Raw genomic sequence first — 24,550 nt, 5'->3', positions numbered from 1 at the left:
CATGCTATTTAAATATGCTGAAGGGATTTGCTTTGGCTCGTACATCATAAGCTAACGTGCACCTTTTAATTTGATTGACTGGTTGTGATAATGAAATGTGGTATTGCATGAAGGATGTGACAGTCACCCGCTTGTTGGTAGGTGTATGTATGGGAAGTAAGAGAGCTCTGCTTGTGTCTGGCCAGCCAGAGACTCAGCGAGCTGTCATTTTGGAAGCTTTTTTTTTTTCCTTGGATGGAAGTACATAACTTTTTAAATGGAAAAATTAATTTTTTCACACTGAATAAATGGGACATGTGAAAATAATGAGCTGCAAGGATGTCTCAGCATTAGACTGCATCCTCCCAATCACAAAGGCAAAATGACCAGAGACACCAAATAAGAGTAGTGCTTAGTGCTGGTTTCCTCCTGCAAATGTAGTTCTGGAAATAGTCATCTTCAAAAACACAGTCCTGTAAAAGTTTGAACTGAGTTGGCAGAAGTTGGTGTGAAAAAGCAGGGTGGGAGCACAGAGACTCAGTAACTAGGTCTCATTGAGTTGCAGCCCTGGTTTGTGGTCTCTGGGCACCATCCCTCAGCTCAAACACCACCCACCAAAAGAGGAAAGGTGGAATTGTCCTGCCACGAGGTTCCTCGCTGCTGTGCAGGAGGGAGGATATCGCAGCTGCTCGACCTGCCATCAGCTGTGGTGAGAGATCTTGAGTTTCTGCGGAGCCCGTTTTGGGGTGTCCTTCTCTGGGACTTGCCAACATCCCCACATCTCCTGCAGCTCAGCTTTCCAAGGCAACTCATGCAGTTTGGGTGATTATCAGCTGCCTCATGGCTCAAGCTGTCTAGAAAATGGGATATCTCCCATGTCATAAAAATTCAGTGCTAGAGCTGGAGGAGATGGTAGCAATGAAAACTGATGAATCTGATGAGCTTCCCTGTTAGACTGGGAGTTGCTCCAGCTACACTGGAACTGCTAGCAGACTTAGGAAGACCATGTCTCTCAGACCTGCAAATAGAGAGTTGTGCAACCTATTCCCTCCAGTGAAAATTTAAATTCTACAGAAATCAGTTGCCTAGAGGCCTTTCATCTCCAAGGAAGTTTCCTTCTTGCCTTAGTTTCCCGCCCCCTGCCCCGGGCTTGATGAAGCGCATCAGTGAAGGAGGTACGTAACTGTTGAGAACTGAAGGGAGTGCCATGTGGATTTGGCTTTGTAAGCAGGATCCGTGAGATCTTGCTCCCACTGTGGATGCTGAAGGTGATGCAGTTCTTCTCCAGAGCATGCCAGCCCTATGTTTTTCACACAGAGCAAGGAGTGGCATGTTTGGCAAAAACTGGGGACTTTGCATCTTTGATTTAAAATTGAAATAGCCATCAGGTGAAGCTCTGTGAAGGAGACTGGGGATCCCAGGCTGGAAGGAAAAGGGTGCCCTTAGGGAGTCGCGATGCAGTGGGAACTCCAGCTAGGGCAAGAGGACTCAAGAGGACCTCATCTCTCTTCTCACTTACATTGAAGCTCCAAGATCTGACAGTGCTAATATTCAAAGTGCTGTGTGCTGATCTTGGTTGGAGGAGTGGAAGATTTGGGGATGGGATGCAGCCAAGACAACATGCAAAATAAATTCTTAACAGGTAGAAGGAAGCCCTAAGGAGATGCTTGCTGCTTTTCTGCAACAGTTTTGGCCCTTGTCAGCATTACCAGAATTTACAGTGATCAGTGGAGGGCTTTATGCAAAGAAAAGGCAGCTGGTCAGGTTGACTTACTTGGGTCGCTGTGATCTCTTTTATAATTGTTCCCTATGTGATTATTTTGAGGGTTGAGCAACTGAGAGCTGCAGAAGAGACGTGCAGCTTTATTTCTGCGATGTGTGAAATGTTTTGTGTTCATTTCAAAAACGTTCATTGCTCTTTTTGTCTAAAAAAATAAAATAAAATTTCAGAAGTCTGCAGGAATTGTTGTGAAGTCTTAACTTTAAATGCTCACCTTTCCTTTTATCACCCTTATCAGCACATAGAGCTTGGTATGTGAGGTTTTTCGCTGACATTTCAAATCACTCTGAGTGTGCCTGTATCCCTTTTAAAGCAGCCTCCCCTCCCAGATCAGAAGTGACCAGGTTTTTTTGTTAGACTCCATGTTCCTTTAATGTTTTCCTCCTAATAGATGTTGAAAGTGTTCTTCAGAGGCACGGCACAGAACATTCAAATAGTGATATGAGCCAGCTGAAAAGAGTTGTCAGGGAGAGGGAACATTAGGAGAAGGATTGAATACAGATGGATTCCTCAAAAGTAATGTAACCTGTTATGATTGCTTTGAAATCCTATACCCTTTCCATCTACTTACGCTTACTGAAAGTTTACATTTGCATTGATGTATTAGAGGCAGAGCTAAAATGGAAGTAATCCCTGTTGTATACATGCTTAAGTGTGTAATTTTAGCTAAATACAACAGTTGTGACCAAACTCTTTCCTGCATCCTCAGTGGGAAGCCCACAGCCATGGAGTGCTGCAGGAGAGCCTGTCCATCCTGACTCCTCTGGAGGGGCCAGGGACCACCCAGCATCCATCTGCTCTCTCTTGGTTCCTTCAGCCATCTCAGATCCATACCCAACAAACTCTTCAGATGCTCTCTGCTGCTGTGTCTTTGTATCAGCAGACACAAAGGAGAAATTGATTGATCTGTGCATTTTATTCTATATATCATAGTGCTTTCTTAATATACTGCTAGAATAATCCATGCCTTTTCCAGAGTGTCCTGGCAGAAGGTCCACTAGAAGTCGGTGCTATATTTTAATTGGGTTATCCAAAAAGCATCCTCTCTTTGCCTGCAGGGAAGGCCTGAGCTATCCATCATTCCTGCCTCAATTTAAGAGGTTGTATCAGCCTCCATCACGCAACTGTCATATCGGATTTGACAGGAGCGTTGCACTGCACAGTGCTTCTTTAATGTTCAGAACTGACCATTATGCAAGGGGAGAACTGATGACGGGGGGCGGGTAAGGTTTTCACTTATTATACCTTGCTTTTTAGGGTGAACTTGTTCAATTTATTTCCAGCCTTAAATATTTGCCCTAGAAAGCTGTTCTGAAATCTGATAGAATATAGAAATAAGGTTGCTCTGGTGCACGTTTACAGCGACAGAGAGAAAGTTTGTGTGCTAGATGTCCGTGGTGACTCGCCATCCCAAGGGGCCCGTAAGCATTTGTATCCAACTGACTATTGCACCGGAGCATGGAGAAACCTCACAAGGCTCCCTTTTCCTCAAACAGTCGTGAAAAACCTCAGCTCACTCAGTTTTGAATGCTCTTTGCACCACTCTGCAACTACACTGAGCTTCAACATCCAAGGAGAAATAGCTTGCAGTTTTTCTTGGTTTGTGGCAAGCAAAATATTAGTTTTCTCTTTGTGATAATAGGAGAGTAATTTGTTTCTAACTGACCCCATAATGGACCTAAACCAATATGATTTTTCTTAGTGACCAGTGAACATCTACAACCCCTTGTATTACAAGGGAAATTGGTTCTGTGTCCAGGAGCAGAAGGGCAGGGTGAATAGGAGCTATACGAGCAGTGTGTTAGCTGAAGGCTATAGCCCTGTTGAATTCAGGTTTTAAAATACTTTGGTAATGCTTCCATCCTTGTACACCAAGTACCATACTATACATAAATCATTCTGAAAACCTCCACCTTAAATGGGTTGTCTGCTAGTCCCAGTTCATATAGTGGCTGTCCTGCACTTACACTCTATACAAATATGCAGAAACTGCCAACTTTTCCCTTTGATGGTGTCTTCTTCACATCCGGTCCTTCCATCTGTGCATTTCTCATGGGTTTCCTTGTCTTGTCTAAATGTAAACTCATCAGGGCAGGGACTGTTTTCTGTTGTCTGTAGGACTTTGACCACTGCAGTACAGCCAGAAAAGCTTTTCATGACAGAACAGGGAAGCACAAATTGCATGATGTGTCCTCCTTGGAGGTGTTTGCTCAAGGTCCATTGCAAGCCACATCAACTAGGCACCAGTTACTGAGTTACTAAATAAAAGATCATGCTGATGAGCTTCGTGATCTGAATTAAAACGGAACTCTGATTTTCAGAGCTGGTTACAGAGCTTGAAAAACCCAGGAATTCTTCAACTTCAAGATATCTTACAAATGCTGCTCTTCATGCAGAGGGGTAGGCAGGGAGAGCGGGGGATTAAGTGATGCTGTGTTGGTGCGTTGGTGTGAACCTTTCAGCTTGTTCTTCCTTCTGGCAAATTGCAAAATTACTTGCAGGATGCCTGCATGGCCTGACTGTCCTGCGGTGTAGCAGAGCTGGGGGCACGTTGGCAGCAGTAGCTTTTCTATGCCAGTGGCAGAGTTGGCATGAAGGAGCTCTTGCCTGCTTGTTTCACAGGCTGCTTCACCGTTAATGCAGGTCTCCTCATGAGCAAGGAACTTGATTCCCAAGTTAGTTCACGCAGGCGGTCTCTCTACCTGTAATTTTGTTGAAGAGAAGGAGGTTGGCCTACTTGCACGTGTACTTGAATAACCTGTCTGCAGGACAAGGCATGTGGTTGTGTACAAACTAGCCTCCATAGATCCCTGAACAGATTGTCCGTTGGAAAAGCCGGTGTGATTAGATGGTCCTTCCTGGTGGAATTTGCAAGTGTTTGATGTACCCAAGTGTGCCATTTGAGGTCGGCTTTAGGTAGTGTGTTGTAAGCAACAGCAATTTCTTGCTTTAACTCCCTCCCTTGGCAAACATGTTGGAGTAAAGAGGGATGTAAAAGCAAGTATAGAATGGGTGAGCCGTGCTACACATCCCTTACCATTGGAAGAGTAGAAGCTTGTTTTGACTGAGAAAAATGCTGTCTTATTATCTGTGTATTGGTTTTAGATGTCCTGCCTTGCTCATAGAATGACAATGCTAAGCAGTTAGCCCGTGGGCACCATAAATCCTGATGGGAACTGGACTTCTTCCATATAGTCTTGTTCCCTCCCTTCTTCCTCTCCAACAGTATCATCTTCATTACTCCATGAATTCCCTTTTGCTTCCAGTTATGAGTCAAATTGTTCATGGTTCTATCAGTGCAGCTTAGTATGAACACAGCTTATTCTGTAGCCTGTCACCGATGCTGGGGCTCCTGGCAGAGTCCTTCTGCCTAGTGATGCAGAGTATGGTCAAGGTTGTGTCCTAATTTGACTCTCTCATTTTTCTTGCAGGCATGGGTCATGGAGAGAGCCTGTTAACCCTTACTATGTCAACACAGGCTATGCTTTGGCACCAGCGACCAGTGCCAATGACAGTGAGCAGCAGAGCATGTCCAGTGATGCCGATACGATGTCACTGACAGACAGCAGTGTGTAAGTAACTCCAATCTTGGGTGGGACAGTAAGTGATACAACAGCATGTTTGTTTCGTTAGCGGTGGTGCTGCTGTTATGTTGGTCTGGGGGAGGCTTTGCCACAGCTGGTGTTGGGGGGAATATTTGACTAGACCAAGGTCATGATCATTCCTGCTTTCTTTTCAAGCGGGGTTGTTTTGTCACTGTGCAGGCTACTCAGCCTTACCAGTCTTGGGAACGTTTGCAACATAAAATATTTTGAGTGAACTAAAATAAATCGTGCTCGGTCAGAGTTCCTGCAGTGTTTCTTGCCAGATGCAAGAAGCATTGGAAATGTTGGATGGCTTTGTAGTAAGTGATTTGAGATATAGTATCTTCTGAATGTCAGACAGACCTTTCTACTTACCTGGGCACTTCTCCTCTTGAGTTTTTTTCTGCCAAACTGTGTTCAGTCTGCGCTTGCTCTTCAGTAGGATTGGTGACTGACCAGTTCTAGTTTATGTCTGGTGGCCACTGCACTTTAACACAACTTGTACCAATAAGCCCCCGCCAAATCTTTTCTGCTTTTTTCTAGTTCTGACCCTCTTGATAGCACCCTGTATCTCACCCATGAGGTACGTTCCTTAAAGATGGTCTAAAAAGGGAGAAAAAAAGGGGTTATGAGATTTTTTTGTGACTGCATCTCTGTGATGGTAAAAAAGGATTTGGAGGAAAATATTCAATGTTTGGTCTGTTTTTCAGTAGTGCAAATGCAAAGTGTCTTTCTGTAGAGCAGAAACCCTTTGATTCTTCAAGCGAAAGATGACAGGTTTACAGAATTAGGAGAGGGTTTTATTAACGGCAGTGCTGTAAACACAAAGTCCTCCAAGAGGCTCGTTTAGTGTCACTGTGAATGTCAGGAGCTGTCAGACCTTGTTGGAGAAACTTTCCAGCCTGTGTCACGGATGTTGTTAATGGGTGGTGCATGAATGCGTGACATGTAAGGGGGCTTCTGTGTCTGCTGTGGTGGCTCTATGCGAGCTGGTAGCATGCTTGTCTCTGACTCCATGGAGGCTTGGAGCCGTTTAGGAGCAGCTATTGAGTCCCCTCTGCTCCCTGGCACCAGCTCCTTACACCTTATTCATGTCATGTTGCAAAATGGAGGAGGCAGACCTTGGCCAAAGGGGCATGGGAGGCAGAGGATGCCCCTGGGACAGAAAGCTGTAGAGGACCACTAATTAAAGGCTCCGTTTGATACAATTCCAGCTGCTTTGCCACATCCTTCTGCGATTCTTCATATTCATCAGTTTATATGGAGGAGCACTCTGAAGCTAGCAGGGGTCATGTAACTTCTTGTTATCAGGAGAGACAGATGTAAGAACTCTTCAAAATTAATTAGCTTTTAGCACTTCCTTTTTCACTGGTCCAGCAGGCTCACGGGGTTGCACTGATGGTTATACCTGCAATAAGTTGTGATCATTTATGCCAGAGTTCTTAACCCTCCTAATTTTTATTGCAGTTGCCATAATTTATTTCTTTCACAGGCAGAATAATTTCTGTTTGACCATCCTATGCATTCTTTTTTCTTTGCTCCTTTTTCCTTTAGGCATTTTATCCCTCCTATGCCCACCATAGGCTGCTTCTAGGACTTTAATTACCACTTATATGTGTGCTGCCTTCTGCTAATAACTAACCCAATCTCAGTGGTTCATTTTAAGTAAGTTTCAAAAATCATAAGGGTGAACCTGTGATCTTTCTTTCTGTACATTTTAAACTGGATGCATGCAGATTGATCCCCAAATTGGGATTCTGGACGTGCAGCCTTGACCTTTGGCTTACAAAGAATCTGTCTTTTTTCAGCACTTGCTCTTCATTACATGCTTTAGAACTCCAGTACCAGGTTTTGTTCGTTTTTTACATGGCATTGCTGAACCTATCTGCCTCCTGAGTTTCAAAGGAATTTTTGCAGAATTGCTCAAGGCAGCAAAAATGAAGAACAACCAGACGCAAGTTAAAGAAGGGACTCCTGCTGCTTGACAAGACTTGCATGTCTCAGTGCTTTGAATTTAGGCCTCCTCTGAGGAAAATGGCAATAAAAGCCTCGTTTGCTGATGAGCGAGGTTCTTCCCTATGTGTGCTGTTTACATACAGCAGTCAAGCTCAATAATGAAGAAATGTGGTTTCTGCTCCAAGGCAGCACATGAACGGGGTGTGATCCCAAGGCAGAAACCTCGGTGACCCTCCATCATAGGAGAATGTGTCCAGACAATCAGGATGCAAACGTCAGCTAATTGAGGAGTGCTAATAAACCAGGAAAGCAGGCGGGTGCGCAGAGAGCATGGCTTGATGCAAGGCATGCTCTTGCAGTGTTGGCCAACTCAAGTTGGTGGAGAAGGCAGACACACTGAGCGGTTGCTTGTACTCCGATGTATTGCAGTTGTCACCAGCTCCCTTCCAAGCTTTGATATTGTATTGATCATGGCAAAGTGGGTTTTGGATTTGGCTGCGTGCACAGCCCAGCTATGCAAAGCCATTAGCAAGGACCTGGGCGATGCTCTGGCCATCTGGCCTCCTGAGCTGGGGTGAAAGGAGGCAGGCACAGGCTTTTCAGGAGCGCCCAGCTCACTAAAGTGTTTTTAAAAGTCACTTTTGTGGTACCAGCTACAAGCACCCTTGCCTAAAAGACAAACTTTCAACAGGATGTCTTTGCAAGCAGTGGTAAATATTATTGTAATGGGTTGAATTTATATAACGAATATGTTATCAGTCCCTGTTGTTCGAGGAGTTTGCCTTTTGAGTGGCTTAAAAAACATTGCTCTTAAATGCCTGCACTCCGCTGATTATTTTTCAGTCTTCCTGTGTCATAGGAATTCCTCTGCCCTTGTAGGCAAAACAGCTCCAGTCCTCTCTGCTGAAACCTGTTTTTATAATCGGCATGGCAGCTGTGTTGTTTTAGCTGGTTTGTGTGGAGGCAAGGTCTGGAGAGGACACGCTGAAAGGCTCCGGCGAGCGCTGGCCCAGCAAGCTTGCCATGGCCACAGGTGGGGCTGAGTCGCTCGCCGCTGGTGTTCAGCGGTGGGTCAGTGGTAGGTCGGGGCTTTGGGGCTCTGCCTCCGGCCCTGGGCTGCTCGGAGCCTGCTCCAGGCTTGCAGCAGCATTGACAGTGCAGTCCTGAACTGCTCTTGCTGTCTTGAATAACCCCCGCATATGGATAGCATCTTTCCGAAGTGGAGGAGACAGCCTCTGGGTGGGAGGGGTTGTCACAACAGAGATGCTCAGGGGAAATTAAGGCAAATCTGGGTAGGAAGGCAACAGGCAGAAGCTGAAATGCATTAAATTGCCATGTAATGTTCTAATTCAGATGCAGAAACGCCTTAGGTCCATATCTTTCTTTTCTTTATTTCTGCAAGAGCTTACATGGATAAACAAGAATAATGTCTCCTCTTTAGCACAGTGTTGTTGGTCCAACTAAACAACAATACTCCTTCCTCTGGATCTTATCAAGTGTCTGGTTTATCTTGGTTGGGAGACAGCTTCGCCTTACCCCAGGCGCTTGGGAAGCCCTCAGTGCAGGGTGGGCTTGCCCGGAGGGATGCTCATTCTTCCCCAGTTACAGTCAAACCTGCTCCACAGTAAGGATGGCCATTCCCTGGAGTAAAGGGGTTTAGGACAGTGGTTACTCCTTCAAAAAAACGTGAGGCTTAAATATTATTCCTCGGGTGACTGGCCTTTGGCCAAAATGCCTGGCGATTTTCCCATCGTGCTTCTTAATGTGAGAAAGGTCTTTTGGTGACAGTGGTGCTTTGATAAGAGTAATTGCTAGAAAATATCAGTTTTGCTGTGGATTTGTTTCCTGTCTTCCCTATGGCCAGTGATCCAGAATGACCTTGAGTTCTGCTATATTTAAACAAGTTTAACAGCTTTTTAATTTAAAAGATCCCAAATGGTGATTTCCAACTTGTTAGGGTTAATGGTTGGATTTGGAGGTTGTCTATGGAGAAGCAAAGACAGCCCTTGTTAGAAGAGTCCAGCTGCAGAGCCACAGCAAAACCTCCCCGCTCACCAAAGGCTCTTGCAGGTTGATTCAGAGAGGAGAGGAAGCCGCCGTGTTTCCCCAATAGCAAACCAATTGCATTATCATTAAATAAACAATAGAAATACTCTAGCCCCCCAACCCCCTTGCATTTCAGCACAAAGCTTTCTGGTGCTAAAGAAAATCACGTGATGAAACAGGGGAAAACAGTTTGGGAAAGTTTTATTTGAAAAGTAGATGTGCTCTAAAAAAGTTTTGATTTTTTTATATATATATATATATATATATTATTTCTCTATCTATTGAAAATATCTCAAAGCAAGCTACCTGACAAAAGGAAAACAAAAGTACGGTATTGGTTTTCCTTGCTTTCCCCCCATCTATTGAATGAGGTTTTGTTGGGATAAAATTAAAGTGCTTATCTTTGAATTTGCTTCCTCTGGTTGAGTTGGCACAGTACATTGAACGAAGGAATGTTCCAAGTTCAGAGGTGGCATTGGGGAATCTAGTTAAAATGACATCAAAGGCAGCACAGCGGGGCTGAACATGTGTTTGAAGCCGGATAGATTAGAGGCCATTATCAGCCTTTCGCTACTGTGCTGGGAACAAAAGTCGCTCTTTCCGCTGGGACTGCTGCTGGGGAGAATTAAAAAAAAGAGAGAGAAAGAAAGAAAAATTGCACCTTCTAATATAATACCGCTTTTCCCGTGAACGGCCGTGCGGCTTTAGCGTGCGAGTTGTGTTCTGGCGCCTGGGTTTTGTGCAGCGGTTAAGCTGAAATGTTGTCTATTGATGCCAACCAGCGATGGCTAATATAATCCCCCAGAATTTTTTTTTTCCCTGTAAAAATTGCCAGTTGTTTTGTTGCCATCCAGTCTCAAAAAAATCACATCGTGATGCAATGAAACTCCTTAACCGTTGTGACTCTTAAGTTATTTTTCAAATGGAGGTTCGTCATTAAAGAAAATGAAGCCACCTAATGAAAGCTATCGTAATCGCCTGTCGGTATAGCAACGCTTGGGGAAATTGCTCTGCTCCCATAACGTGTCACTGCCGGGCGCAGCAGAGGTGATGCTCCCAGACGTGCTCTTCCTCCTCCCGCATTACCTGCAGCCACTAGCCAGAGCTGTAATTAGCCTGGCTAATTTTCTGTTCTCTCATTTGTCTTCCTACTAAAAAGCACTTGTCATTAATCATGGGTTTTATTTTATTTTAATGGTGTTTAATTTTGAATGCCTGGGTTACTGCATGAAATTGCATTCTTCTGATGTAATTTGGTGGCGATTCTGCCTGCACCCAGATTTCCAGGGAGCCAGCGGGGCAGCAGGCATGATGGAAATGGGAGAGCTGATGGTGACCATCCTTGCACAGGCTGGTGCTTGTAACTCGGGAGGTTTGCAGGCAAAGCACGGCAGTAAATTGTGTTTCCCTTGCCAAACGGCATCTCGACTTTAAAAATCTGCTGGTTAAACTGTTTGGTTTATGTTCTCGAGAAGCAGCTGTGCTTGGCAATTGGGGAGGGGAGTAGGTGCTAAGTACATTTTGCTTGTGCAAACATCTCGTTGTTGTGAGATGTGTTGGGACTGGCTCGTTTGCACTGCTCAGAGTGGTGTGGGGTTGAAAGGAGGCAGTGCGTGTGCATGGAAGTTATTTGGTACTTCGGACAAACCAAATCCCTCCATTCATTTCCACCCGTTTCTGTGGCATTGCACAGCCTTCCCAAGCAGTTACTTTTACTGAATCAGGGAAATGTGTAAAATAAAAAAGGGAAGCTCCAAATTGCCAAGCTCCAGGCTGGCATTTGTTTTTGCATTCATTGATTTTTCTCAAAATAACCCAGTGTCACCAGGAGATGGGCCCATGTCCTGATCTTGTAACTGGGCTCCGCTTCACTCGCATTCTCCTCGTCCCTGGGTGTAAGCAGGGTGGTCGCAATGGTGAGAACAAAAATGCGTTTCCTTTCTTCTCCTGAAGTCATACTCAGCCCGTGGTGCTTTGCCATTAGGGGTGGTTAGCAAAGCCTGGTGCTTCTGCCCCCCCTGGCACCCTGTCGCTGGGACCCACGTGCACCCAGGCCTCCATCTTTGCAGAAGGGCTGCATGCGGCTTGGCAGAGCAGGTCTGCCCCGTCCCCCAGCTCGCAGCAGAGCCACAGACCCGCTCCCAGTCTGTCAGGATCAAGGATCGTTGCCACCGCTGTCTCCTCCCTCTGTGGAGACCTCAGTCAACAGCTTTTTTAGGAAGGGCGCAAACCTGAGCAGAGCTGGTTCACTTGGGTGTTGCTGCCCATGGCTTCCCTCCCTAATCTTGTCCGGCCTCCTCTGGCGAGAGGGCTAGGTAACTCCAGTATCAAGCCCATGACTCCTGACTGAGCTAGAGACCGTCTTAAGAGCAGCAGAGCCTACCCTTTGCTTTGATAAGCCATTTGAGAAGTTGTCACGCTCTCTTAAAAATATATACCTTGTTCCCTGACTGAGTTCCCCTTGGTGTAGATGCTCACTGAGCTCCCACTCCTCCCCCTCCTAGCCTGCCCTGTGGTTTACTGTGTACATTACAGGCTCTTTTATAGAAAGCAACCAACTATAAAAGGTACCAGGATGTGGTCCAAGTCCTTCTCCCTGCCCTCTGCCTAGGGCAGCAGTCGCAGGAGCCCTGCCTCGCTCTGCTCCTGGTAGATGCCATGTAAGTCCCTCTGGCATTAGAGCATTTGCTGGTGTGGAGACCTGGGCGAGCATCATTCCCCACACGGGTTCTGTGCATGCCATGGGCATGCAAAGCCTTTCTCAAAAGTAAAGGGGTTTCCTACCTGCCGCTCTGCAGTGGTAAGGCTTAAACTAACGTCGTGTATCAGAGAAAGGCACTAAAGCAGGGCATGTTGTTGTTTTATTCCGGCAGAGATGGGATCCCACCATACAGACTCCGCAAGCAGCATCGCAGAGAGATGCAAGAAAGTGCCAAAGCAAATGGACGTGTGCCACTACCTCACATTCCTGTAAGTAGCACTATCTCCTTCCCCAGAGGTAAATATGCAAAATATGTGAGATCTCTAGCGTACAGTTGCTCTGCTTGCTCGAGTTTAACCCCCCTTAGCGCTGTATTCATTTGGGGATGTTTTAAGACAGAAATCCATGTGCTAAGAAAGGGCTTGGTAGCCTTCTGCCAAACTCATCATCCAGGGCTGCCCAAAACACATTTTTTTTCTAAACCGTTCAGTCAGTAGCCGGTTGTTTCTCCTAGATGAGAATGGAAGCTCTGGCTAGCATCTACCTGCAAGCAGGTTACGTGCCCTCAGGTGAGCTGGAGGTGTTTGTGGAAGGTGTAGGAGGCCATTGGATAGGAAGGCTGATGTAGCTCTCAGCCAAGGTCAGCTGGGGAGAAATGCAACTGTCCCGAGCGGTATTTCTGCACTGGGCAGCCAAAGGGAGCTGTAACCTGTTCTCAAGGACTCGGCAAAGCCTGCCTGGGGATACGAGGCAGGAGAGCAAAGACGGTGCAGGCATAAGTATTTCATTTGTCTGATACTGTCTCCCTGGTTGCTCCAGGTAAGCAAAGAGCTTTTGGAAGATGAGCATAACTGCTAGGGATCTGCAGCACCATCTGCAGCTCTGCTTATTATTATTTTCCTCTTGTGAGAAGTTACAGGTGACATTTAATATCTAGCAGGGAATAAAGGTACTTCTTTCCCCTTTGGACAGCTGGACTCCAGCACAAATCAAACGGGGAGAAAAAAAGCCTCCATCTGCTTTTTCCAGAAGTGCCTTCAAACTTGACGCAGCTGTTCTCATCCTGCCTGCTCAAAGCAGCACAATACCAGCAGAAATACACCCTTGTTTTAATCTGATTTAAAAAAAAAACAAAAAACAAAAAAAACCCAACCCCACCACTCTTTGTTTTGCCTTTTAAATTAGATTATTTTCCTTAGATTTAAGAGGGTCTCCTGTGCTTTGATCACTGGGCTGACAATAAAAGCCCTGGCTGCGGACGCTCACTAGCCATCCTTGCTCAGTCACCTCTCTTTTCACACAGTTGCTTTCACAGTGTGGTCGCTGTTGAAAAGGCTGGCTGGGTGCCTTTTTATTTCACTTGATGCCGATTTTACTGTAAGCATGGCTTTGTTAGAGTTGAAGTTTGAAAGCTTGGCCTTTATTTTTTGTTGTTGTTGTTGCTGTTCCCCAACAGTGGGAACTACTGAGTGAATATTCTCTGACTTCAAAGCTTGTCAGTGGCTTTACCTTTTGGATAAAAATAATAGTGGCTTTCTGTTGATCGTGTGCACTGGCAAGGCCTCAATGAACTGCAGGTTATAAACTCAGAGTATGGAGCATTAAATATGTATAGTGAGCTCTGCTTTAACGAACTTCCATCTGCCAAACATTTCTTTTGTTGAACTGAATAAGTGTCATTCCAGCAGCAGTTCCTTGCAGGCTAATTAGTTTTACTTAGCATTAAATTTTATCGACCTTTTTGGAACCCAGTTAAAAAGGGGGGGGGGGGGGGGGCAGGGGGCGGGAACAAGGTTTAAATTGGCCACCTGCTGCTTATAAATTTTTATATTATCCTACTTATCTACACAGTCTTTTAGAATTACATATTCCTCTTAAACTACACACAGACGCTTCACAAGGATTTTTCTGTGAAACATCCGCTGTTCCCATTAGGTTCTGCACTGTAATTTAAGTCCCAGGGAAAAAGGCATCTTGACGCATATTTATATGAGCAGGGGACTGAGAAGTCGAGTTAGTTCTAGTCTTTCTCCAGGGAATAAAAGTTTAGTTCAGACACTCTGGCACCTCCTGCCAGCCAATTACTGACACAGAATTGGCATCGACTTCAGAGAGGCACTGCTCTGCCCTCACTTATCAATCAGCCAAGAAAGGAGAAGGTAATTAGACAATATGTTTTGACAACACCAGTGTGAAATGTTATAAAGTTAGTCTTTTAAAATCACCTCTAACTGCACGCTTATTGAATTAAACGTCCCCAATTAGCAAGAAGCCATGCAAATGTTTCTTCAAGTGTTGCTTTCCAAAGCTGGTGGTTAAGGCTATCTCGCAGCCTGAGGCTAAAGCAGTCTCCATCAGCTGCCTGGACCTGGTCGTTAGCATGCTTTTCAATGTGTAGCAATGACTAAATGGCAACCTTTGAGTGAAGGTCTTTATGAACTCATATCTAACCAGTGTAGCCAGAGTCCTTACTGATAGTGCTTGCAGAATGCATGGTATGTTTTCCTAGTGATAGTAGAAAACCTCCTACTTCCGAAAAGTCATTTCAGAAGTCCTTTAGAGACCTTACCGTTCCCTTACAAATGAGTTATGGGGCTATTATGCAAAATTCTGAAAGAACTTACATTGCTTTTAATAGCAGCACTTTTACTTAGGTCCAGAAACTATGAACTGTAGTGATTAGAAGTCCATAGGAGTCTCCCCACTAGTTCCAGCAGCCATGCTGCCTGCAAATAATGAAGGCATGTGCTGGTTATGTAGGATGCCCTGCTATGCAGCAGGAGATCTTGGTGTGTGGATGGCTGTGTTCTGCATCTTCAACACTTAGAAACTTACAATGCTCTTAAGTTTGGAAAAGTTGTGTTTTGTGAAATGGCACTCTGCCAAGGAATGCAGTGGGTGAAGGTCTCTAGCAAGCAACGAGACCTTTGTTTTGTGCCTCTGGCAGGAACCCATTACATGGCGAATGAGTGTTGCTTTTCATGTGGTTTTCCATCTCTCTCTTGGTTTCGAGCAGAGTCTTGAAGCACCAAGGCAGGAAGGAGCAAGCAAGTTCCCAAAGGAAGGGTGAAAGCCCAGTGAATGCAGGGCCGTACCTGTGCTATTGCACTGTATTTACCCCACCTCTGGCATTCATCTGTTCCCAGGAGAAGATAGGAGATGTTCCCTTTTCCCAGCAAATTGAGAAAAATCCAACCTCAAGCATTAAGATTTGAGATTCCTTTGTTTGTTTGTTTGTTTAACTGCATAAAGAAGCCATTTTGTGATGTTCTTGCTGTAGCCCGATCATTGGGTGGGAGCTTTCCTGTCCTGCCCCACAATCAAGCTGCACAGTGGCTTCTGTAGTGTTCTGGAGCGGAACAGAAGATTTTGAGTGACCACTCTGCTATCCTGTACAAGTGAGGAGTGTACAGGAGGAGCCCTAGTCTTGTGCTGCCTGGATACCTACAGCTAAATGAGCTTTCTGCTCCTGTGAGTTGGGAACATGTTCAGAATTCCCATCAGCTGTTTTATGCCATTTTCCTCAAGCGCTTTACAGCAGTAAGACTCTTTCCTAATCCCTCAATGCTGCTAAAGTGGATGCTGAAATCCAGCTATCCATGAGCTCTGCCACAAGTGTTTCTGGTATGGAAACACTATTTATCGTTTAAAAATGTATGTCAGAAGAATGCATTAATCTGGGAAATGTGGAGATTCAGAAGTTCTTTTCTCTTGGCTTCTCTAGTCTGCCGTCTTCCTTTCATTTCCAAGACTGACTGGTGATCTAACATCAGCCATTCAGGCATCATGGAGGCATCAAACCTCCTGTAGAAGAGGGAGATTTACCAGCAAAGAATTCTTTGGTCCAGTCGGATCTGTCAGAAATGGTTCAGCCCAACCCATGGATTCCTGGGGCTGGTTGGAGACCTCTGCCCAATGATAACATTGGAAAACTTCCTGTTTCATCTCAGAGCAGTTGAGATTTATTCTTCCCAAGGGGAACCTGCAAGCTGCAGTGAGATTCTTCCCTTTCAGCCTTTTCACGTACAGATCATAGTAAAACCACACATTTAGAATGCTGGTGTGTTCTGATGTGCAACTTCATCCTCAAACCTCAGGGAAGGTGAAATCCTTCAAAACACAAGACCTGCATCTGCCTCATGGAGCAAAATCCTTGCAACTCCCACTCCATCAGCTCCAAGAAAAGAAGAAGACATGCTAAGTGGAAGAAGCAGGTGCTAAGTGGAACTACTGGCGAGCTTGTGCATCTTGCATGTTCTTAGCAGGCTGCTTCTTCCCAGAGCTTCCCAGAGCTTCAGATACTTCACATGTCAAGGACAATGTCCTGGTGATAGGTACCCCAAGAAATCCTTCCTCACAGCTGTCACTAGGAAAGATTACTCCATCCAGACCAGCTCAAGCAATTTCTTTTCTTGCCAATCCATCTGGCATTCAGCCTCCCATCTGTTGACCTCTGCAACCTCCCCAACTCAGCATGGTTTGGTTCTGGACAGACCCATCTGAACTAGTGGCATTAAATAGAAGTAGATAGATAATTAAATAAAGCAATAAATAAAACAGCTGTAGGTAAAACAGTTCTTTAAAATGAAGCGCTTCCTTTCTGAATTGTTGACCCAGAAAATGTCCAGAGATCTCATTCTTATCCATACTGGAGGGCTGGATCCTCCCAAACCAGTCAGCTCTCAGAGAGTGCTGCACCCTTTACTTGGAACAAAAGCATTGGGAGCCCTTCTAATTTCAGAACAATAAACAGCTTATTTACAACTCCCTTGGCAGGGCTCTGTATGCCCACGGGAAGCCGGGGGGCAGGTTCAAAATCCCAAAGCCCTGAAGGATCCTCCTCCAGGCACAGGCTCAGCCTAGCTAGTTTTTGATGGAGCATGTCTCCCTTCCGAAGTCAGGCCCGTCATTTGGTAAAAGTTTCAAACACTTTTTTGTCTTAAGCCTTTTGAACCAGGTCAATGCAGTCCATGTTTGCTGTCCAGGGAGATAGAGAGAGCCCTCAGCAGTTATCAGTATTGCTTCAGCACAGGGAATTTGCATTCATTATTCTGCAATATTGTTAGTTTTGGGGAAGTCTCTGTAGCTCATCCTTTGGGATAGGAATAAAGTCAGACAATGTTCAGAGCATCATCCTGCTTGCCAACTTTCCATGAGTCACCATTACAGGTACCCACCAGGACAACGCAGGGCGCATACAACTGGTATCCGTGGGGTGAAGTGAGGTTTATTTTAGTTGCATTGAACTTGGATGATCCCGGAGACCCTTGCAGAGATGGCTTCACAGAGGGGACTGCATCTTCCACCCTTGAATGGGCTGCTGAGAACTTCTGCAGGCTGTTGTGCTGAGTGGAGAGCTCCAAGGATGGGTCAGGGGTTTTGCAGATGCAGTGGTTTATCAGAGAGAGAGGAAAATGAGTTCATCTTAAAGATTCTTGAGTTCGATTATTTTCATTTCTGTAGTCAAGCTTCAGTCACCTCCAGACTTTGAGAGACTGTGGATAAACATGCTGAAGTATTAGTTGTAAAAGACCAATATTGTCTTATCTCAAGTTCCCTGGTTACAGCAGTGACCCTGAATGTCTTTAGATCCTCACCAGAGATGGAGCTGTGGTCCTTAAGCATTGCCAGGCCTGGAGGGAGCCACCTTATTGTAACAGGACTCGAACATGCAGGTTAGCAAACTTCAGCCTTTGCACCCACTGCTGCTGGGGGCTCAGGAGAGACTTTGGTTTGGGATGATGCATTGCATCAAAGGCTATGAAAATAAAGGTAGGTTCTTTCCTGGTTCTGCTTTTCTATGGCAGCCGATGGCGGTAGCTGCAATGGGGAGACCCGAGACTGTAACTGCTGAGTGCTGAGCTGCCTCTCATTAGGGTCATTAAGTTTCTAACGGAGAAGGGCTTGGTGCTGCCATCATATAAACAACCGCAGGGAGAGTTGGCATGTCTGAGGTGGCAGAAGGGAGTGAACACATCACCCGACGGGTTGTGACTTGTCAGGTGAGAGAGAGATTTCCCTCCTCAGGAATCACTGGCGCTGCCTCACGGGATGGATGGTGGTGGTCATGGGTTTGGGGTTTCCGATGAAAGCAGACTCCCTTAGCCAGAAGTGCTCCCCCAGGCTATGCGGGGGGAATGTGGAAACATCACTTGGATCCTAGAAGCTCCCCAGGGAGTAACAGAGCAGGGACTAGCTCTGCCACATCTTCCCCCATGACAGCATGTCTGGGGCCCATTTCTGGACAATACAAGGTCCAGGCGCTGGGACGAAGTATGCCACTTTGGCTCTTTTGTGAATATTTCAAGACTAAATGTAATTTTTGTCGATGAAAATCTTTTTCTGCAGTGTTTATTTTTAATACAGGCCATTGATTTGCAGGGCTGGAGGTCCTGGTAGAAGCAAAGACTTTGTCATCCCAAGGTGGGAGCCACCTGGTAGCTCACACGTGTTATGCCCTCTCCAGCTGCTGCATCCCTGGATGAAGGGGATGATTGATTGAGGCTGTTCGCAGCTCAGATGGGTCAGTCCTGCCTGGGACAGCTTCAGGTGAAGCTGTTGGTCCCTCTGCTTGTCACAGAAAGCGAATGCTAGAGCAGGCAGTCCTTTTGCCTGCAAAGCCGCATTGTGTCCGCAGATGTCCCCAGGGACACTGCATCCCAGCACCATCCTGCGCAGAAGAGAAGGCGATGGCAGTGAGCACTGGAATTGAGGTTTGCTGACAGGGTTCGCTGGGCCTTGCTCTCGGCGAACAAAACACACGATGCTTTAACTGAGACCTCTGCAACCCAACTTGGGTGTCATAAAAGATGTCTTCAGCTTCTCAGTGCCATCAGTCGGATACTTACTGCCTTTATTTTTCTTCCCCTGCCTTCCACTCGGCAGGTGGCAGAGAAAAAAACCAATATGATTTGCATACTTTTGTCAGGTTTTGAGGCAAAACATTATTTTAGTCTTCCACATTGATCTTTCGGCTGATCTGGGATAAATTCAGGTGGTCTCTCATCCTCCCTTAAAGAATTCAAGCTTGATGTCTGCTTCTGGTGCTGCATTTGTTCTTTTGCTATGAATTATCTCACGTCTTCACATTTAATTTTATCTCTGGTCCTATAGAGTGTATATTTCTCTCATGCTGGTATTGAAATACTTGAATGCAGGTTTTTATACTGTTGAATTTTCCATATATTTTTCCTCCAAATTAAATTTTTATCTCCGCTGTGTCATTTTATTTTTTCTACTATTTAACAAAATAATGCAGAAGGGATAAAAATAAGAGGAAAAATACCAGCGGCTGTCAGCTTCATACTTCACTACACAAACTTCTTATCCCAGAGCTCAGGAATTTAGGGACAAGGTAACTCAGCATAAGGAACCAAGAATGCCCTTGAACTCCCATAAATACTCATTTGTTCACCCAGGGCAAACAGAAAAGTGGTATCTCTGCACTTGTAAGGTTGCTGTATTGATAAAGCAGGCTGGGGATAGTTGCACAGCTCTGAAGAGCCAAGATGCAATCCTTCAGGATCCTCTAGTAAGAGAGGATGCTTTGTGGGAACTGTGGCCTTTTGTGGCTGTGCTGGGTTGTAACAAGATGGAGGGAAGTAAGATGTCTTGGAAGTGACAGGATTTCCACTCCTTTCTGTGGCAGTGGGCTAGATTTGCAGAGATTGACCGGCATATGCTGATCCACCCGGGATAAGCTGAATATTTGTGCGTAAGAGTCCTCCTTTCTATCAAGGTGAAAAGATTGCTACTGTAAGCACGATTTTTGAGAGGTTTGTCTGTATGTCCATTTCCCACCCTTTGAGACCAGGATATTCCTCCTGACTGTGTGTACATTGGTAGGAAAGCAAGCACATCCATCCCAAAGCGGAGTTTCGTGCTGAAAGAGCTTGTTGAATTGTGGCTCCAGAAAACTTTCCCTTATGTGGGGTTGTGTGCAGAGCTGGTGCCAGACAGGGAGCTCGTGGTGGTGGCTCAGCTTCTAGCCCACTGGTCCTAGGCTGCACCTCTGCATCTGCCAGCCTGTCCTCTCTCAACTCCCCACCAGAAGGACTGGCATTTCCAATTATCAAAGCCTCCAAAATAAACGTGTGATTTTTCATGCATCTTTTGCTAACCCCTGGTGTGTTTTTCCTCCAGCGTACGTACCGAATGCCAAAGGATATCCACGTTGAACCAGAGAAGTTTGCTGCAGAACTGATCAATCGTTTGGAGGAAGTACAAAAGGAACGTGAAGCGGAGGAGAAATTAGAGGAGCGCCTTAAACGCGTTCGAGCGGTTAGTAACCTCCTTGCCTCCTCTACCAGCCTGGGAGTCTGTCTGCATACTGTATACCCCAGGGAGCTTTCAGCTGCTGTGGAAACAACTGGGGTGACCACTTTCCTGCTCCAACAGCCATGGTCATCACTTGCACAGGGCTCCTGGAGGCTGCCGTTGCCCCAGGAGCTTCCACAGTGCTGTTCCCCGGTCCATGCAGGGCTCACTGAGCTCCAGCATTCCCTCCCTGCTGTAAGATACCAGCTATGGCACAGCAATGCCCACTTCTGCCACCACTTAGGGGCTGTGGATGCTCTCCATCTTCTTCTTTGGCACCCTCACTCTCCTGACTTGTGAGCAATCCCTTCCATGCCAGGATGAGGACTATGTAACAGGGGTTTGCCTTCCCCTGTGGGGTTTTGTGTGATCCCTATTTCCCCAAAAATGGTAACCAGATGGCAGGTGACGTTATGCTTGGAGGTGTTTGTGTCTGCTATCGGGCCATTTCTACCACAACAAAAACAGTTCTGCCCATCAGTGCCTAGCACGTCCCTAGAAAATTTGGAACTGATGAGGTGTAGCATCCAAAAACCCTCTCCTGGGTAGAGAAACGCAGACTCCGCGTGGGTGGCTGGTGAAACCCAGCCCATGGCACTGACTGCTGTGAGCCCTGGTAGCGGTGGGGCCCTTCAGAGCTTGAGGACTTGGTAGATGAACCAAGGGAAGCGTGCAAGGTCTTTAGCTCCACAGCAAGCTCCAAAAAGGGAGAGAATGAGATATTGGTCATGTCGTATTACCTGTGTGAGACACCCTGTTCAGCAGTATTCACGCCATATCTTTTCTTCTGAGAAACTGCATGTCACGGGTACCTGTATGTCTTGTGCTGGGGATACAGGAGAATTTTCAGAGGACACCGCGGTGTTACTGAACATCACCAATGTCAGTATAACTACAGCCCTGTGTGTAGAAATTGTGAGTCTCTGCAGTTAATAGCTGCCATGGCCCTGAGGCAAAGGCTCTGTGCTTAGTAACCCACAGCTCTCCCTTAAAGCAGAAGTGTTGGTGCCTGTCTTGGCTAGCTCTGTGCTTTCGGAGAAGCTGAGCCTCTGGGGCTCCAGGGCAGACCCTCCAGCCCCATTAGAGTATTTTTAAATGTTCATCTAGTAGCTCTTCAAACAGAAAAGAGCTGTAGGTTGTAGTATTCGCTTTAAATCACATCTGCATTTCAAATGCAGAGAAGCGAGGAAGGCAGAAGGGTCTGTAAGGTTCCCTCCAGCTCCAAGTGTTGTCCAGCAAACTCCCTGCACCTCTGCATCCAGCCAGAAAAGGCCAGTGAGGTGCTATTGTGTGATTAAGTTCCTGTTCTTCTGGAATTGCTCTGTTTTCCTGTCTGGTACCTGTTGCTTTCTAAACAAAGCCAATGTAACTGGCAGCATTTTCTGCTAACACAGTCCTAGAGTACTCTTCTTCCTCCTCCTCCTCCTCCTCCCCCTCCCATAGCTCTGTTGCAGCCCCCACCTTTACCAGACTATATTATCCCAACCCTCTGCCTCCTTGAAGAAGCTGCCAGTAGCAATACCATAAAATCAGCAAATACCTATGTGCCAGAGAATAAATTTAAGTCTGTTTAAACACATTTTTGTGTGACTTAATCTATTTTTAAGCCCAGGACTCCCACTAATGCTATATATTAAACCTCATTGCTGTCTCCAGAATGTATTTCATTGACTGGCTGGCATCTGGCATTAGCCATTCAGGAAAAACTCAGAGTAAGCAATTGCAGCTTTTTTAGGTCAGCGCTTAAGGTGCAGGAGCTGCTGGTATCAGCAAGAGGAGAGCTTGAATCCTGATAGATCACAGGGCGTTCTTCTATGACCTGAACACCAGGACTACAGGGTAACCTCTTACCAGGTCTTCATGGTCCACTGAACAGCAGCACAGGGAAAACCACGAGTGTTAGTCACACTAGGCAGTTATCTGCTTAGCAGAGAAGCTGGAAATATTTTGCAAAAGCTAAGAAAAAAGAATTTTTCTCCTCCATGCTGAGCTGCCTGCAGGTTCTCTTTCAAGTCACATCATGCAGTAACATCGAGAAGAAACATCTGATTTAAAGCCAAATGCCTTTTACTGAAAAGACTGTAAGATTTCTGTTTTTCAAAAAAACCCAAACTCTGAATTCATTAATTATTCTGAGCAACGTGGGAGAGGACTAGAGAATATGCACGTTTCCTTATTACTTTTTGAGCCAATTCAGCATCATGTCCATGCATGGAAGCTGCAGTATCGTATCATACAGATCGGTATCGTATCATACAGATCACTCTTTGTCTGAACTGAGCAAACTGAAAATAAGCCAGGAGAAGCAAAGCCAGTGCTGACATTCTTACTATTTGAATATAAACCATTGCCTAACTAAAGAGGGAAATCATTTGCATGATGATCGAAAAAGCACTCGTGGTTAGATGAGCTATTTTGCCCTACCAACCAGTAGCAACCTGATGGGTGGGACTGGGAGAAGGCAGAGGAGGAGGTCTGCAGCAAGGTATCTCTTGCCCATAGCTCATCAGTGCAGATCTCAGCCTCCTAATTCAAAGGGAAGGGCACCCCTGACCTTGCTGGAGAGCAAAAATAGCTCAGCAGACAGTCAGCAAAGTTGAAGTCTGCATCTCTCTAACTGCCGCTGCCTTTGGGAGTGGATGGAAGAGGTTTCTGACAATATTATGTCAACAAAGCACCATCTAGTGGTTATGGCACCCGGGGCTTGCCCGCCTGCCGAGAGGCTGTGCATGCCACCAAGCTTTGCCCAGCTCACCGCATCGAGATGCAGAAAGACGGCTCTGGAGCCCACACCACCCCTGTGTCCAGGAAACCTGAGCTTGTGGAGGAGGCTGCTCCCAGAGCCGCGGGTTTCTTTGGTGTAAAATGCTGCAGTTATTGCTTCTTGCCTATGCCTCCCTGGCAGTGTTGTTGTCTTCCCTTTCTTCTGCCTGTGCCAGCCACGGGCAGGACAAGGGTGCTCGGTGGGCAGAGGGGCTGCAGGTTAGGCAGCAGGCTTGTGCGGCTGGGCGCAGGCAGGTTTGGGTGGGTTGGAAGGCTGCTGCTGCATTGCCAGGCATAGACTGCGGTCGGATAACTCAGGCAAGGAGCACCTTGCAATGCACCAGTGCATGCGGCGGAGCCAAGGCTAGACTCTGCTGTATCCAAAGTCCTGCATTACAATCCCAGCTTGGGCTGCCCCTACTTCATGCTGTATGTTGTTTTTTTCCCTGCAGACTAAGCACGGTGAAAAGATTCAGCAGAATTGGTAATCTGCAACCTTGACTCAAACCTTTGGCCTCTGCCCTGCTCGAAGAGAGAGGACAGCTTGGGATAGGCACCCCAATTCCTTCATTAGCTGCTATTTTCTCACTGTTGGGGCTTTCCTACCCGATGCAAGGCTGAGACCAGTGCTGGGGGGTAGGGAGCCAGCTGCCCCAGGGCTTGCCTGCACACCACCCACCCCCAGCAGCACTTGCTCCTGCCTGAGGACCTGCTCAGGGTCCAGATCTCCTGCTCAGTGACACAGATGAGCTGAGCCAAGGCAAACCGAGAGCAAGCCAATGCATCCCTCTCCATCCCTTAGGCCACCCTGATCTCAGTCTCAGAGCAAAGCAAAGTACCAGGTCCCAGTTATTGGCAAATGGAGTTCCAAGCAGCCAAATGATTTCCCAGATCCCAAGTACCCGCTTGGCTGGACCACCCTGCGTTGTCAGTCCCATGCCACCCTGCTCTGGTGTGACAGCACAGCTGGAGCTCTGGGCTCTGAGCAGAAGGGATGCACTGCCATTTCTCAGGGATCTGCAACAGGATCAAATCTTGCCCTGCACATTAGTTAGTGTTTAAACCTAAGAGTTTTCCAGAAAGTGGGTACCAGCCCTAAAAGCCACCCAAGCGCTGAGCATATCTTTGGGTTTTCATAAACTGCTAATAAATGCTTACCCCAGTGGTAGGGATTTAGTCAGCACATGCTTCATCTTTTCTTTTCCCTGAGCTAGGTGCCCAGGGACAGCAGTTGGCAGGCTGCAGCGTTGTGGCTGTAGATGAAAGGTGCCTCTGATGTTCTTCAAAGCAATTTGTTAAAGTGGTGTGTCCCCTCCAGACATGGGCATCATGTCACACCCCCAGGCTTGCAGCATCCATGCCTTTGGCATTTTCAAAGCCTGGCATTGTCCCCTGTTCAGGTTTGAACCCCCAGGTGTGACACTG

At 46.3% G+C, this 24,550-nt stretch overlaps 1 protein-coding gene across 2 annotated transcripts in view; it reads left to right on the top strand.

The window, feature by feature from the left end:
• AXIN1 (axin 1) overlaps nt 1-24,550 on the top strand; it is a 73,271-nt gene that overhangs the window by 36,685 nt on the left and 12,036 nt on the right. For both annotated transcript variants that reach the window (XM_069809808.1, XM_069809807.1), the window contains exons 3-5: nt 5,191-5,331; nt 12,219-12,315; nt 20,189-20,326. In XM_069809808.1, the coding sequence (XP_069665909.1) occupies nt 5,191-5,331; nt 12,219-12,315; nt 20,189-20,326 (376 nt within the window). The remainder of the gene's footprint in view (nt 1-5,190; nt 5,332-12,218; nt 12,316-20,188; nt 20,327-24,550) is intronic.

This window comes from Haliaeetus albicilla, chromosome 22, assembly GCF_947461875.1.
Source record: "Haliaeetus albicilla chromosome 22, bHalAlb1.1, whole genome shotgun sequence".
Lineage (NCBI taxonomy): Eukaryota > Metazoa > Chordata > Aves > Accipitriformes > Accipitridae > Haliaeetus > Haliaeetus albicilla.
Note: the sequence above shows the minus strand (reverse complement) of the source record. Positions and strands in the feature narration are given on the sequence as shown.